The sequence below is a fragment of the Notothenia rossii genome (genome assembly GCF_949606895.1).
Source record: "Notothenia rossii genome assembly, chromosome: 2".
Classification (NCBI taxonomy): Eukaryota; Metazoa; Chordata; class Actinopteri; order Perciformes; family Nototheniidae; genus Notothenia; species Notothenia rossii.
In genome coordinates, this window is record NC_136904.1 from 64,345,495 (window position 1) to 64,359,823 (window position 14,329).

A 14,329-nucleotide genomic window follows, 5' to 3' on the forward strand; every position below is an offset into this window, starting at 1 on the left:
AGAATCGCTCACTTTGACGTGAAAAATATATCATTACCTTTTTTAATGTATATAAAGCTTTCTTTGTGTTAAACTATTTTCCTATCAACAAGCCATGTTTCATAGCTCCAACAATTCTCTAGAGTAATATCCTTATTGAAGATAATGAGATAAGTATTGGATTTTTGGACTCTTATGCAGTCAGTTGGCAAGCTTTACTGACCACGCTGCAGGTCTTTCTGCGTGGTCATTTTCGGTTTTAAGTAAAAGCTTAATTACAGATCGATCGAGGCATTTTGATCGAGGACTACTTTCTTTCTGACCCGATTTGACACCAGACCAACTCCACCAATAACCATCAGATTGTTGGTTTTGGAGCCTACGTACTGTAATCTTTGGTATGCTGCTGCGATATTTTCACAATCCTCCATGTTTAATCAATTTCCCCTCACTCTATTTCCCCTCTTACCCACATCTAACAACACAACATGTGTTTAATACAGAAGAAGAACATGTTCTTTTCCCTCCGGGATCAAGTGATGTCATCGGGGATTGGGTATTTATATGCTGCGTTGCCTTATCCTTATTAGGATATTTGTTTCTTGTAGAGCTTCAGTGTTGTGTGTATCTGAAGGGTAATTGGCTGCATTGAGAACATTCAGGACCTCAGTGTACTCGGTGATGTAAGCAGCCCAGGGGGGGTGCTTGTGAACTGTCAACTGGAGGGCGGGGGGAGCCTCGCTGCGGGGAATCTGTGGACCTCTGTCGCCTGTCAGCGCAATTTACATGATGCATTTTAAACACAGTTAAATAAATAAAGGGCGGTGGTTCGCCGTCAGCGAACCGAGCCCGGTTGTCAACGGCCTGCTGGCGACCGGCTCAGTTCGCTGACGGTCGGACGTACTGTGATTCTCCAGAACCCACAGTTGGCCAGTCCGCCCCTGTGTAGCATATTATTTTCGATGACAGATGAGCAGATCGCCACTGGGCTTTCAACTAAAGACACAGCCACGCAAAAACTGCGGCATTTACAGCTCCTTATGGGTAATGCAATGTGTGAAGTGCGCTACACACCTGGTCGTTTCACCATGCAGGAAAGCAGCAGCAAGTCGACTGGAGTTAAAGAGAGCCTAGAAGTTATCCTTCTGTGCTGCGTTGCGTGCATGGCTTCCTTCTGTAGGGGGAGACGCGCTCTGCCGGCGGTCTCGTTCAGGATCCGAAAATACAATTTAAATATTTTGCACACTTATTCCTAGTGTGCCACTGGTTACGGTCCCGCGTGCCTATGGTGGCATGCGTGCCAGGGGTTGCCAACCCCTGCTGTAAACAGTTCTAATCCCGATTGCTTTCACTAAATTGCACTATTCATAACTGAACATCTTCAGCAATTGGCACTCGATGAATTGACATTCTGTCATTCATAGTCTTTATAGTAGATACAAGTTGCCTTCCTACTCATGAGGAAACAGGAGCTTTGTTTTGTATTTTTGAGAAACAATCGCACAACATATTCCTGCTTTAAAAATGTTTGCCGTACTTGGCTTTGTTTAATACACATGTGCAGGCGGTTCCATACGTATTATCCAGTATATTATCTTTCTGTTAAAATGGTAATAGCATTGGCTCCCAACTATGCCAATTTGATACTTCATATAGTCTTACTGCTTTTGTGAATTATATTAAAGGTCCCATCATATGCTTTTCTGGTTATTACCCGTCCCCTTGTGTGTTATGTGTCTTTTTATGCATGTAAACATTCTGCAGAGTCATGACGAAGTGGATTGAAGATCAGAAAAAGAGTCCAAGGAACTAACATCAAGTGAGGTCGAGGAAGGCCTGTGATGAAGGCTATAGAGAACTGAAAAAGGCATCCATCACATTCAACCGTTTGAAACTCACAAACATTAGACCCTCCGGTTCTATTGTTATGGGTGTAAAGTATTCAAAGTGATCATGCACCAGCAGGTCTTATGAGCTCACGTGCAGCATTACTTCTGGCTACTTCATTCCTCCCTTCAGATCTTTAGCGGTTCAGCAGTCCACCTCAGTTCTGTCTTTCTGCATTGATTGGCCCCATTGCTGTATGAGCCCTCACCATTACCCACGTTGATGATAGTTGCTTCTGTGGTTCCTCTGCCAGGAGTGTGAGTCTGCTGCAGGCCCTGGAGGAGAACTATGAGCTGGACCTGCTGTACATCACAGAGAGGATCATCTCCGTGTCCTTCCCCAGCAGCGTGGAGGAGCAGAGCTACGCCGCCAACCTGCGGGAGGTCGCCTCCATGCTGCGCTCCAAACACGGACACAACTACCTGGTACACTTTCTTCATGTCTCCTCCTGCATATGTATAATTCAGGCAGGAAAACAGCGATTATCTTCGAGTCATTAGAGCTAGACACAGCTGATCTCTTTTAGACCCAACATCTGAGCTATCTTTGTTATCTGCAAGTGTGTACAGATCTGTTCATCTGATGATGTTGTTACTATCTTTTGTTACTGTTGATAACTGCTTTTGTCAAGGTAAAACTTACCACACAAACGCACAGTCCTAAGATATATATTCTTGGATTCAAGCCACTGCTGCGGCTATTTGATACTGTTAAACACTTTTACTCTCTGAACAGGGTGTGAAACATTCCTGCTGTATTAGTGTGTCATTTGAAACCTAGTGTGTATGTGTATAAACGACCCCGTCTGCTACAAAATGATTCTCCCATGCAAGTAAACGGCATTGGAAACGTATTGATGTAAAAAAACACAAATAAACAAATTACTTTAAAAAAAGTGTCAAGTAAACATCATAGTGTGGTTATAAATAAGTGCATTTGTTACTTTATTTTGGTTTTGGATACAAATTCAAGTAAACATTGACTTTAAGAACAGGCTGGTGTAAAACAAAATTATTTGTAAACTTTAAACGGTGAACACAACTTGTCTAAAATGGATCCCTTTGACTACATAAGTTCTCTAACAAAAATGTTAGTCTTCACTCCAGTCATTTAAAAAACACTCCTGCAGGTGGTATGACATGGTTGTAACAAATGACTTATATGGTTGTATTGGTTGTTGAAGTCTATACAAAGAAAATGCCAAAGATTTGTAATAATGGTGTCTACCTTGTTCTTCTTGTTTAGCTCTTCAACCTCAGTGAGAAGCGTTATGACATCAGCCAACTTAATCCAAAGGTAGAGTGAATGTCTCTTCTCTTCCCTTCTCTTCACTTATGTATGATATGACAATCAATCTGACTGAACATCTCCCTCCCCCCCCTCCCCTCTCTCAGGTGTTGGACTTTGGCTGGCCGGACCACCACGCTCCAGCTCTGGACAAAATCTGCAGCATCTGCAAAGCCATGGACACGTGGCTGAGTGCAGACAGCCACAACGTGGTGGTGATACACAACAAGGTGAGAGACGAGGGGCCGCTGCTGTGAGGAGGGTCTTTCAGTCGGCAGAGGGTGCTCTCAGGCTCCTCTCAGGACCCCCACTTTCCTGAGGCTGCAGCTGTGGTGTGTGTTTTTGTGTATAAAGAGTGAAACGCTGACATTCAGGGTGGAGTGTTTGTGTGTGAGAGTGTGTGTCTTTGTGTGCTTGTTCAGGCTTAGGAAAAGACAAATTAGGGAAGTGAGGCTCGCCACTCATCATGGCTGCTCGTGTTTGTTTACCCTTTTACTCGTAACAATACCGTAAAAACAGAATTGACCAATACTTTCCTGTTTCTCTTGCATCACACTATACTTTTGTGGTGAACCGCCCTCGTCTGGCTCCTAATTATGCAAACCATAAAAAGTGTATCCAAATTAAACCACTCGACCGAGGTCCCTAATGTAATGCCCGATCCTTTTCACGTTAACCCCTCTGTTTCTGATTCTGTTTTGCAACTTGAGAATTAACCATGGGATCAGTGCCTCATTCCGACACATTCCCACAGGGACAAACAAGTCGGCTGCCATAACAACCGCTGTTGTTGTACTGCCAGTTGCGTAATGCTGTTGATGAGTGCGAGCTCAGAGGTCGTGTTGGTCACTAAGGAAGCAGTTGGGGTTTCACATATCAACAAATAATTTCCACTGGGCTCATCTCAGCGACCTTTATCCTCCACAGTGGTCCTCCATGGCTGATGGACAGGAAAAATAATTGCCACCCAAGACTGATTTGTTGCTATAGAAACATGTGCTTGGGCTTGGTAAACCACCCATTAAATGCCCAGGCAGTATATTTTTATAACATGAGTAGTTACATATTTAATTTAAATGTTGGACATTGATACTACTAATGAAAGCAAGTCTTAAAAGAGGTACTTCACCAGTGTTACAGTCAGTCTACAGGTCTTCAGGGGTCATATTTAGCCTGGAACAACAGTGTGTAATGTCTTCTGTGGTTCGTGAGGAGGTCTCCAAAGTCTGAATAAAAACCCAGATGATGTCATCGGCTTGGCCTGGGATTCTGTATGTTACACTTTATAGCAGAAAGTTACAAACTAAAAATATGTAGTTTGAATTGAGGACATTTACCAGGCAGCCGAGGCTCAACAAAAAGATGATTACATGTTGCATTATGCGAAACATATTCTGGTGCAATTTAAGAGGTTGACCCCAGGATATTTTATACTTATTCTTCTTACCTCAGAAGCTGAATACATCTGGTAAACTACCGCAGTATGAACCCAATCTGAGCAGACGCTGATGTGCTGTAAAGGAAAACAAGTTATTAAAAGGAAGATAAAATAACTCCATCATGATGCCGATTTCTAAAAAGTTTGAAGACAAGACTTTTAATTTCAATCTGCAAGACAAGAAGCAAAACACTTTGAACATGATTGTTTTCTGAATGGAGTTTGGATTGACCATGGCTTTTCTAACATTTTACAGAGATGGGAGAAGTACTCAGATATTGTACTTAAAGAGTAAAAGTAGAAGTACAAGAGTGTAGAAATACTCTGTTACAGTAAAAGTCCTGCATTCTAAATGTTACTCAAATAAGAGTAGAAAAGTATTAGCATGAAAATATACTAAACTAGCAACAGTAAAAGTAGTCATTGTGCAGATTGGTCCATTTCAGAATAATATATATGATATGTTTTATAATGATTGATCATGAAAGTGTTCTCAAAGCTGGTAAAGGTGCAGCTAGTTTGAATGACTTTGTATACTGCAGGGTAGCTTGTGGATTTACTCCAGGTGGAACTAAAGTCTGATTTAACACTTGATTATATTTCACATCATTCATTCAGATCTGTAAAGTACCTAAAGGTATTAAATAAATGTAGTGGAGTAGAAGTACACAATTCACGTCTGAATTATAGTGGTGTAGAAGTATGAAATAGCATTAAATAGAAATACTCAAGTAAAGTGCAAGTATCTCAAAATGGTCTTTAATACAGTACTTGAGTAAATGCACTTAATTACTTCACACCTCTGACATTGTACCTGCTAAAGACTTATTTTTGAGTGGAGCTTCAAACTTTGCATGTGTGTTTCTGTGATGACACTACTATCTGATTTGAGTTTGGATCTTGAATTTTAGCATTGCACCAGAATAAATAGACCCTATAACCCCATCAAACAAAAATGCTGATGATGTGGAACAATTAATCTAGGAGGCAGAGCATCATTGCCTGGAGGATACATCTGTGGTTGACTCTTGCTTGATTTATGTCTTTTCAGGGCAACCGGGGCAGAACAGGAGTGGTGGTGGCCGCCTACATGCATTACAGCAACATATCTGCCAGGTAGGTCTATGATCCATACTACACCTGCAGAGGGGAACTGTGTAGCACACTGAGAGAGAGAGGAGTTGAAGTCATACAGAAATAGCGCAAATAGTAAAGGAGAAGTAAACCAGGTAGAATGGGGACACGAGAGGAAAAACTAAATGAAGCAGCATTGTTCATCACAAGACCGAAGCACACATTCGAACAGACGGAGATGTGATAAACACAAGAATGAGGGGCAGAACATGAGACCGGGCAACAGCATTTTTATTTGAAAAACTATTTGATATTACAATTATAAGCAGAAAGCAATGAGTTAGCTTCTCACCAAATCACAAGACTCAAATTATAAGTGCCCACCTTTTCTTTATAGGATTTGATTTTAGATCTCATACTGTTGATAGGATGGCATTCTCCTACATAAACCAAAGAGATGTGAATTGTTAAATTATCAGAAGGAGCACATGACTCGGTGTCGTCTCAGAAAGAACACCAGGAACAAATGAAACACACTCTGTTCCCTGCAAAAGTATTACATTTCTCTTTAAACTCATTACCTCACAAATCGTTTTAAAGCTGGCGTGAAGTAGCTGTGAACACTGAAGTAGCAACAAAAAGCCAGAACATGAAACCACTGTGACATTTGCCGTACGGGAATATAAATGCTACGTAAAAAAATCGCAAGAAGGTGTTTTACTGTGTGATAGGTTACGGAGGCTATGCAGAATTAGCTGCTAGAAATAAACACTGAGTGTAATTTATTCTGCAAGATCTTAAGATGTGTGCTAGACACACTCGGCTGAACTTGCATGACATGATAGTGCATACTAGGAAGGTCTTCATTGAGATTTAGATTTATCTGGCGATCTGTTCTAGTGAGAAATTATCTTCTTTTTTGTTTTCCTTATCATGTTTGTTGTGACAGGTGCATCTCATGCTATTATTCATTGCCTAGTTATGTGTTGACCCCTGTGCATACTGACATAAAGAATGCTGAAGGATGGTGTTGCATAAACATGCTTTCATTTAAAAAAAATTAATTTAAAAAATGTTCATGTCATTGTGTGACAAATTTATGGCCCCAATGGCAAGGCTTACTATGAAAACATCCTATGACGCACTCTACAGTACATACTAATATACTTGAAATCAGAGGTGGAAGAAATAATAGAACCGTTACTTAAGTTCAAGTAGCAACTAGTTTGTACAATGAATCTGTCCCAAGTAAAGTTCTGCATTCAAAAAGTACTCACTGCACAAAATAGTCCGTTTCAGAATTATGTCACTTTAGTTACTGTATTATGATATTGATGCATTAATGTTTTCATTACGCCATCAAAGGTGGAGCTAGTTTTATTTATTTTGGATACTGCTGCTGAATGTATTAACCTGTCATTACTTAGCATAGTTAATTTGTTGGTTGATTTATATTTTGCATTAGCTAATAATCTGTCAGATAAGAGTATTGAGTACAATACTTGCTTTGAAATTGTAGTGGAGTAGAAGTATCAAGTAGCATAAAAAGGCAATACTTAAGAAAAGTACAAGTACCTTAACATCAAATTTACTTAAAATACCGTGGATTTACATTGCTTGTACTCCAGTGGAAATAAAAGGGCTTTTTTGAAGGTACTTTACTTCCTGTGTACTGACGGAACCTCTGTGTTTGAATGCAGTGCTGACCAGGCTCTGGACAGGTTTGCCATGAAGCGCTTCTATGAAGACAAAGTGCTTCCTGTGGGCCAGCCATCCCAGAAAAGGTCAGTTGTTGTTTATAGTATGAGTTTGACCCCAATTAAATGTCTCTTTCAAAAATCCTGTGTCTTTTTAAACCTACACATATTTAAAGCTGGGTTTTGGATTTGAATATGATGTTAATATGTCTGACTTGTTGATGAATGTATCTGTCTACTGTTTGGTGCTGGGCTGGGAATGTAATCACGGTCACTACCAACACTCATTGAGTATAAAACAAATATGTAATAGAATACAAACAAGGTAGAAGGTTGACTTATTTAGCATGGCTAAAATTGTTGTTGCGAGAGTTGAGGGACAAATACTACCTTCATCCCTTTATTGTAAACATAGGAATTATAATTGGAGTTCTCTCTTTATTTATCTTGCTCAGGTATGTGGAGTACTTCAGTGGCTTGCTCTCTGGACATATCAAGATCAACAACAAACCCCTGTTCCTTCACCATGTGATCCTGCACGGCATCCCAAACTTCGAGTCCAAAGGAGGTTAGTGCAGAAATGCTCTCACACATAAGCAACTTCACATAAACTTCTTCATTTTGTAACTTTAAAAAAAAAAATGGTTTTGCAGGTTGTCGTCCTTTTCTCAAGATCTACCAGGCCATGCAGCCCGTGTACACATCTGGGATTTAGTAAGTCTTAAAACACACTCTCACTCAAATGCTTTTACAATATTCCAGGGATAGCTAGCTTGTGGTGGCTCAATAATAAAACAAAAACTGATTTTCCTTTATAGCCTCTCCCTTTACTCCCCTTCCCCCCAATATCCACATTCGCCGTCACCCCTGCCAGTTTATACTCTATGCTTGCCTCACATTATTGTGTTTAGCTAGCCTCCCCAGCTGCAGGCTCTTGTTTCCCTACTTTAGATCCCGCAGTCACTTCTAGTGTTATTTGTGACCGGAGAGCCAATTAAACAGTTAGACAGGCATCTGTGTGGACGCCTGCAGGGTATGACTGCCAAAAGGACCCCGATGGTTCCCAGAGCCAGACAGGAAATAATGGTTTCTATGATTTTTCTGTTGTTGTTTTGGGAAGAGTGGAGGTTAAGGAGAGGATAGCAGGGGAGCGCTGCCCTCAGATGAATGAGGCACAGGCCACAGTGATACCACATTTAAAAGCATTTAACACATAACAGACAGACTGTTTTATCGTGGTGCATAGTGTGCTTGTTCTTATAGGAAAAACATGCATGCAGAGTTCAGACCATGCTGTTTCCGCTAAAAATGCAATTTGTACACCTCCCTAGTATTTTAAACTTTAACAACTTAATACATTAACCGATAACATTCATATTGTGTCACCTACTGCAGCTCTGGACGTTTTAACAAAACTGTTCATGAACAATGATATAAAGCTTTAACACCGAATCAGGTGCTTTTGTGAGAGCGCCAGCACTCATAGAAAACTTGCATTGGACAATCCCGTAACGTGCAATCCAGAGCTGTACAGCCCTGCAATGAGGGAGTACAAACATTTTAATTGTCATTAAGTAACTTGCGTTATTTGGCCATTATTTAAATCACACTCTTAGACCTCCGCACAGTGTGGTTGGTTGTGAATGGACCCTAACCTTGGGGACAGAGCAAAAAGCATTTATATATTATCACTTTAAGAAGTTTGAATGCCTAATGTGTTTGCCAATCAAATAACTTTATTTAGAGGTTTGTTTCTGTCCATCCGATTAATATAAGTCCAATATCAACTGGTCTTTAAGCTCTGTTTTGATCTCCTCCTACTACTTTGGGTAACATCTTGCTATTTATCTGCTAAATATCCAGTGAGTTAGAATGCTAAATTAAATATTTGTCTGTCATTTGATACTGTACAAGTAACATACAGAGTGTTTATCAGAGCTTTCATGCTTGAAAGTGAGGGCTGAGTTCGTAGGCGAGAAACAGTTAGCTAAAAGATGCTAAAATGCTTCAGATAACAGAGAGTTGTTAATAATCCTTTGTAAATGTGTTCGTAAAAAAGACACGTTTAACATTACCCATACCAATTTGCATTATAAGTTTCGAAATATTTCTTAGTGCGGTTTAAATTCCCTAATCCCTATCTCCTGCCTTTTAGCCTATCCTTGCTTTTGCCCTCTGAGTTTAAGGGTGCAGCTTTTCTGAAGCGTTGTTAAAATTGTAACTGTAAACAGTGAAGCCTGCTTGTGTGGAACATGTCTAGTGTTAATACATAAACACTTTTACAGCATACACCATAACTAAGTGTGACATCAGTGCGCATATATTTCCAGACTGTCGACCGCTTAGAGCCCCAAATCACATTCCTCCCCCCTTTCTCTCACATGCTCTCTATTAGCACCCTCCACCCTTTGATCCCTCTCTCCTCATGTAGACACTAATACCCAATGTAGATGTAGATCATGTGAGTGTTTCTCAAAGTGCTTTCTTTCAGAAGCATGACGGGGGGGGGGGGGGGGCGCGAGAGACCAGGAGGAAAAACGGTTATTAAAAGAAAAAAAAATCATAATTTGAAAAATTATTGATTTGACAATAATATGATACAGTAGGCCTACAGTACTATTACGTCTGGGTCTCTGTGTTTCATTCAAGCTCGGCTCTGTGTGTGTGTGGAACGAGCCATTTTGTGTGTGTGCGTGAGCGAGATAGAGCGCACCGGTACCGGAGATCGTTGTTGTTAGCTTCTGGTGCTAGCGAGCTACGCTAACAAATATAAGGAGCTTTTTCAACAACAAAGTGGAGGAGAGTCCTCTCCTGTCAGACTGAGACTCAGTGAACTAAAGGACTCTGTCACTGTTATCTCAGTGGGTCTCAAACGTTTTGGTCACCATTAATGTAAACAATTATTTCCGAGGCACACGTTTATATGATCATTATAGTTATAAAAAAATAAGAGAATAAATGAAAAACAGGTATGAAATACTATATGACAGTAAAAAAAAATAAAAGGGTGATTTTTAAAATATCCATAGAGAGAAAGTAAATCTGTTCACAGTTCTGTTTCAAATGGGTGTTGAGAGATGTATCCATACATGTAGATCTCTCCATTGTGCTCTCAAAGTGCACCAGATTGATGCATTTAACTTCAATATTTAAAAATAAATCTTCCCGGAGGAGCTTGCCCCCGGACCCACCTATTGGAGGTCCACACACCACCTATAAAAATAGCACTTTACCCCTGCTTACAACTATATGCCGTGAGCTGATTATCGAGCCTTCATTGTAGCAGTCGCGGGTACACTGTGTATTTGCAGTAGAAAATTCAACTGTAGCGCCCGGTACCTTAATGGGAAACCCTAAATGTTTGAGCACCCTCTATGAAACGTCAAGCTACCCCACAGCACCCCCAAAATAAATCTCTGGCACCGCCACTGAGCCTGACTATTTGTGTTGGAGGGGCCCGACTTTTTTTTTCTCCAAAGGGGGGGCCTGACAGAAAAAGTTTGAGAACCACTGGATTAGACTGTGAAGTAATGATGGAGGCAGGCGTGTTATTTAACATGTTGTGGTTTCTTTTTTTGCAGTAATGTTCTGGGTGACAGCCAGACCAGCATCTGTATCACCATTGAACCCGGTCTTCTTCTGAAAGGTGACATCTTGGTAAGAAAAGCCAAGACACAGAGACAGAGAAGGAAATCTTAGTAGTACAGTATATACGATTTTTAGAACACATTGTTACATTTCAACTTGGAAAAAAGAAACTGAAAACACTTATTTTCTTATGTGAAACTAATAACAGAGAAAGTGTATTGTCTTACTTATAAATACAAATAAATGGATGTTAAATTATGATTTTCTGTGTATGAGAACAGCTGCAAAAACGTACAGATGATGCACTATTTTATTATTTTTTAGTACAAAGGGAATTGACTTTTTTTCTCCATTCTGACATTGGGTGAATATACTGCTGCAGCAGTTTATGGTGTCCATTCATAAAGGAAATAGGGCCATAAAATCTCAGGGGAAGACTGTTGACTGGTTCCTATACCTCATTTTATAGACTCATTAGCACACAATATGTTTGCTGGAAACAATGACATCAAAAAGGCTATGCACAGACTTCCTTTCCAGCAGTGCTACACAGGGTTTTACTTAAACATGACATAATCATAAGTAAGTTGTGTTTCTGATGTGTATTGTTAGGTAAAATAAGTTGAGTACATGATCCAACATGCTTCCAACCGTTTTACAACTGAGAGAAATCTGTAATTTAAATTATGTAAATGGTCCATTACATTTGATCATTTAATGGTAAAGTATCCCCTTTGGCATGTTTTAGCATTGGGGCGTCTAATAGACTTTTAAGATCTTAGTCATTTTTAAATGTATATTTAATTTAAGTCATAAGCAAATCCATAACATTCTGCTACTTAGTAATAATGTATCTATTTACCTATTATCATTCCAATAGCTTGCATATAGACTCTTATTTCACTATTTCACTTTTTTTAAACTATTCCTTTCTTTTTGCATTTACTTTTAATATGTACTTGCACTATATTTTTCTGTTTTTCTGTAATATTGTGTTGCGCTGTTGGAGAAGCCTGTGACCTAAGATTTTCATCGACATACTACTTAGTAGCTATGGTTGTATGACTAATCAAGAACCTTGAACCTTGGACTGTGTAAAAGAGATCCAAAATAAAGTAGCACCTGTTGCTTATTTTGCATTTGTTTAAGCAGAAGAACTGCATACATAGGCAAAGTTTCTGCTTCTGCTGTCATTCAGGCCTTAACGTTATCCATGAGATGTCCCCGGGCCCATACATTAAATATGGATCATTTTGAAAGGAGCACTTACTGTATTCTCAAGGCTGTTCAGAGCTGAGCTCATATCTCATCCTTTATTTAAGACACACTAATGGATTCTGCTGAATGCATCATCAGACTGAGCCCTGCTCGTAATTATTCAGATAACACGGAGAATGTGAGCTGTGGCCTTATGGCCACATGGAAGAGACATTACTCAGCATGGAGTGTGCTCCTGCATTTAAAACTGCACTGACATGTGTTTGTTGAAATTAGTTGTGGATAATATGACTGATTACTGAATGGTTAGATTACATAAAGATTACCTCAGAGGAAAATCTTCATAAAGATGATTTCAATTATTCAGGTTGTCTTTTTGCTTCCATCATTGGCCATTGGAAGTCAGTTTAATTCAAAGTTCAGTTTGAAGTCAACAACAAAAATAGGAGCTTATAGGAATAGCTCAACATATTTGCAAATTAACTAATTTGTTTCCTTGCTAGGAGTTTGATGAGAAGACCACCATGTTAATGCCTCTACAGTAAATAGACAGTTAGCCTTTTCTAGCACAAAAACCCACCCTACCAAACATTTTCTAATGCACACAATATACCAGGTTTGTTTAATCACTACAAAACACAAACAATACACATAACAAGTTGTGTTGTGAGCTGAACTATTTCCTGGCAGGGTGCAGTGGTTTCCTGACAAAACAATATCTCGTTTTTGGTACACATTTTATATAATGAGATATAATGTGCAAACAAGCTAACAAACTGTTGACTGTAGCTTTGAGAGAGGCAACAGTCTTCTCAGCACAATTAGCCTAGCAATAACACTGGAAGCATGAGAACACTATTAGCCTGCATGCGACCATAATTAAAAGAAAAGGAAAACATTATACCAACACCTAATAAGCTCTTTAATCATCACATTATATCAGTTTTATTTAATGAATCAAAACATGAAAAGAAGTTATGGCTTTACGGGGTGTTATGTGCTGGACTATTTCCTGGTCGGGTGCAGTTATTTCCTGCCATATTAACGTTTAGTTTTTGATACAAGTTAAACTAAATGAAATATAAAGTGCTAATTAGTGTGGTGATAATGAATTGTTTCTCCGGACTCAGACAGGATAGCTATTTCCATTCTTAATGCTAAGTTAAGCTTAGCTAACATGCTGGCTGTAGCATTAGAGAGGTACCAATCTTCTCATCACAGTTAACTTAGCACTAACACTGAAAACATGAGCAAACTTAGCCTGTCTTTCACCAAAATAATAATTTAAAAAAACGACTACAAACACATCCAAAGCTCTATATTCAACAAAAATCTTGTTTCTTTAACTAATCAAAAACGTAATGTAATCGGTTTTACGAGGCGTTATGTGCTGGAATATTTCCTGCCTGCGTGCAGTGATTTCCTGCTATACAAATTCAAATGTTGGTCCGATTTTTTTTTTTTTTTAGATAAGCTGAGGAATACTAAGAAACATATTTTTTCTACATTTAGCCAGGTTAGCTGTTTCCCACTGTGTCCAGTCTTTTGCCTATACTAAGCTAAAAACTGCTAGCTGTAGATTCATATTAACAGTAAGAGAGAGGCACCATTATTTTTCTCTTTTTCTCAGTAATGGAGCAAATAAGCTCAAGCAATTTATCTAAAAACTCAGACTATTCATTCAACATTGGAGATTGTTTGTCTAGACATCAGGGTTGAATAGGTTTGGTTAGCATAGCACCTTTGCTAAGGCAACATGTAAGCTCCAAATGAATGTTTTCCTTTCTATGTATTGGCTCAACAGCTTTGTGTTCCTCAGTGGGAGGTTTGCGGTATTCCCAGAAAGCTGCACTAAGCCACAGGATATTCTAGCTCGCCTTCCTCTCGCCCTCCATCCTTTATGTGCTTTTGTGGATTTTGGAACTTATATGTTTTGCCCCACAAGTAGAGAGTATGTGGAAAGCAAGTCAGTGCCACTTTCCTCAAAATCATATTTCAATTTAGTTTTTAGCTGCTGTGTTTATGCAGTTCCATTTTGACTTATGGTAAGGTCTATATACTGTAATTATGTCAGGTATTTATTTCAACTTTTATAGCCGCAGTTTGCGAGGTGCAAGTTGTTTGCATTAAAGGGTATTCCTCCAGCACCTGTAAATGTGAG

At 39.4% G+C, this 14,329-nt stretch overlaps 1 protein-coding gene across 15 annotated transcripts in view; it reads left to right on the top strand.

Annotated features, from left to right (window-relative positions):
- The window catches only part of tns1b (tensin 1b), a 281,948-nt gene that overhangs the window by 202,517 nt on the left and 65,102 nt on the right, over nt 1-14,329 (top strand). For all 15 annotated transcript variants that reach the window (XM_079664776.1, XM_079664769.1, XM_079664781.1 and 12 more), the window contains 8 exons: nt 2,120-2,291; nt 3,112-3,162; nt 3,261-3,383; nt 5,643-5,707; nt 7,366-7,449; nt 7,818-7,930; nt 8,016-8,076; nt 10,944-11,019. In XM_079664776.1, the coding sequence (XP_079520902.1) occupies nt 2,120-2,291; nt 3,112-3,162; nt 3,261-3,383; nt 5,643-5,707; nt 7,366-7,449; nt 7,818-7,930; nt 8,016-8,076; nt 10,944-11,019 (745 nt within the window). The remainder of the gene's footprint in view (nt 1-2,119; nt 2,292-3,111; nt 3,163-3,260; nt 3,384-5,642; nt 5,708-7,365; nt 7,450-7,817; nt 7,931-8,015; nt 8,077-10,943; nt 11,020-14,329) is intronic.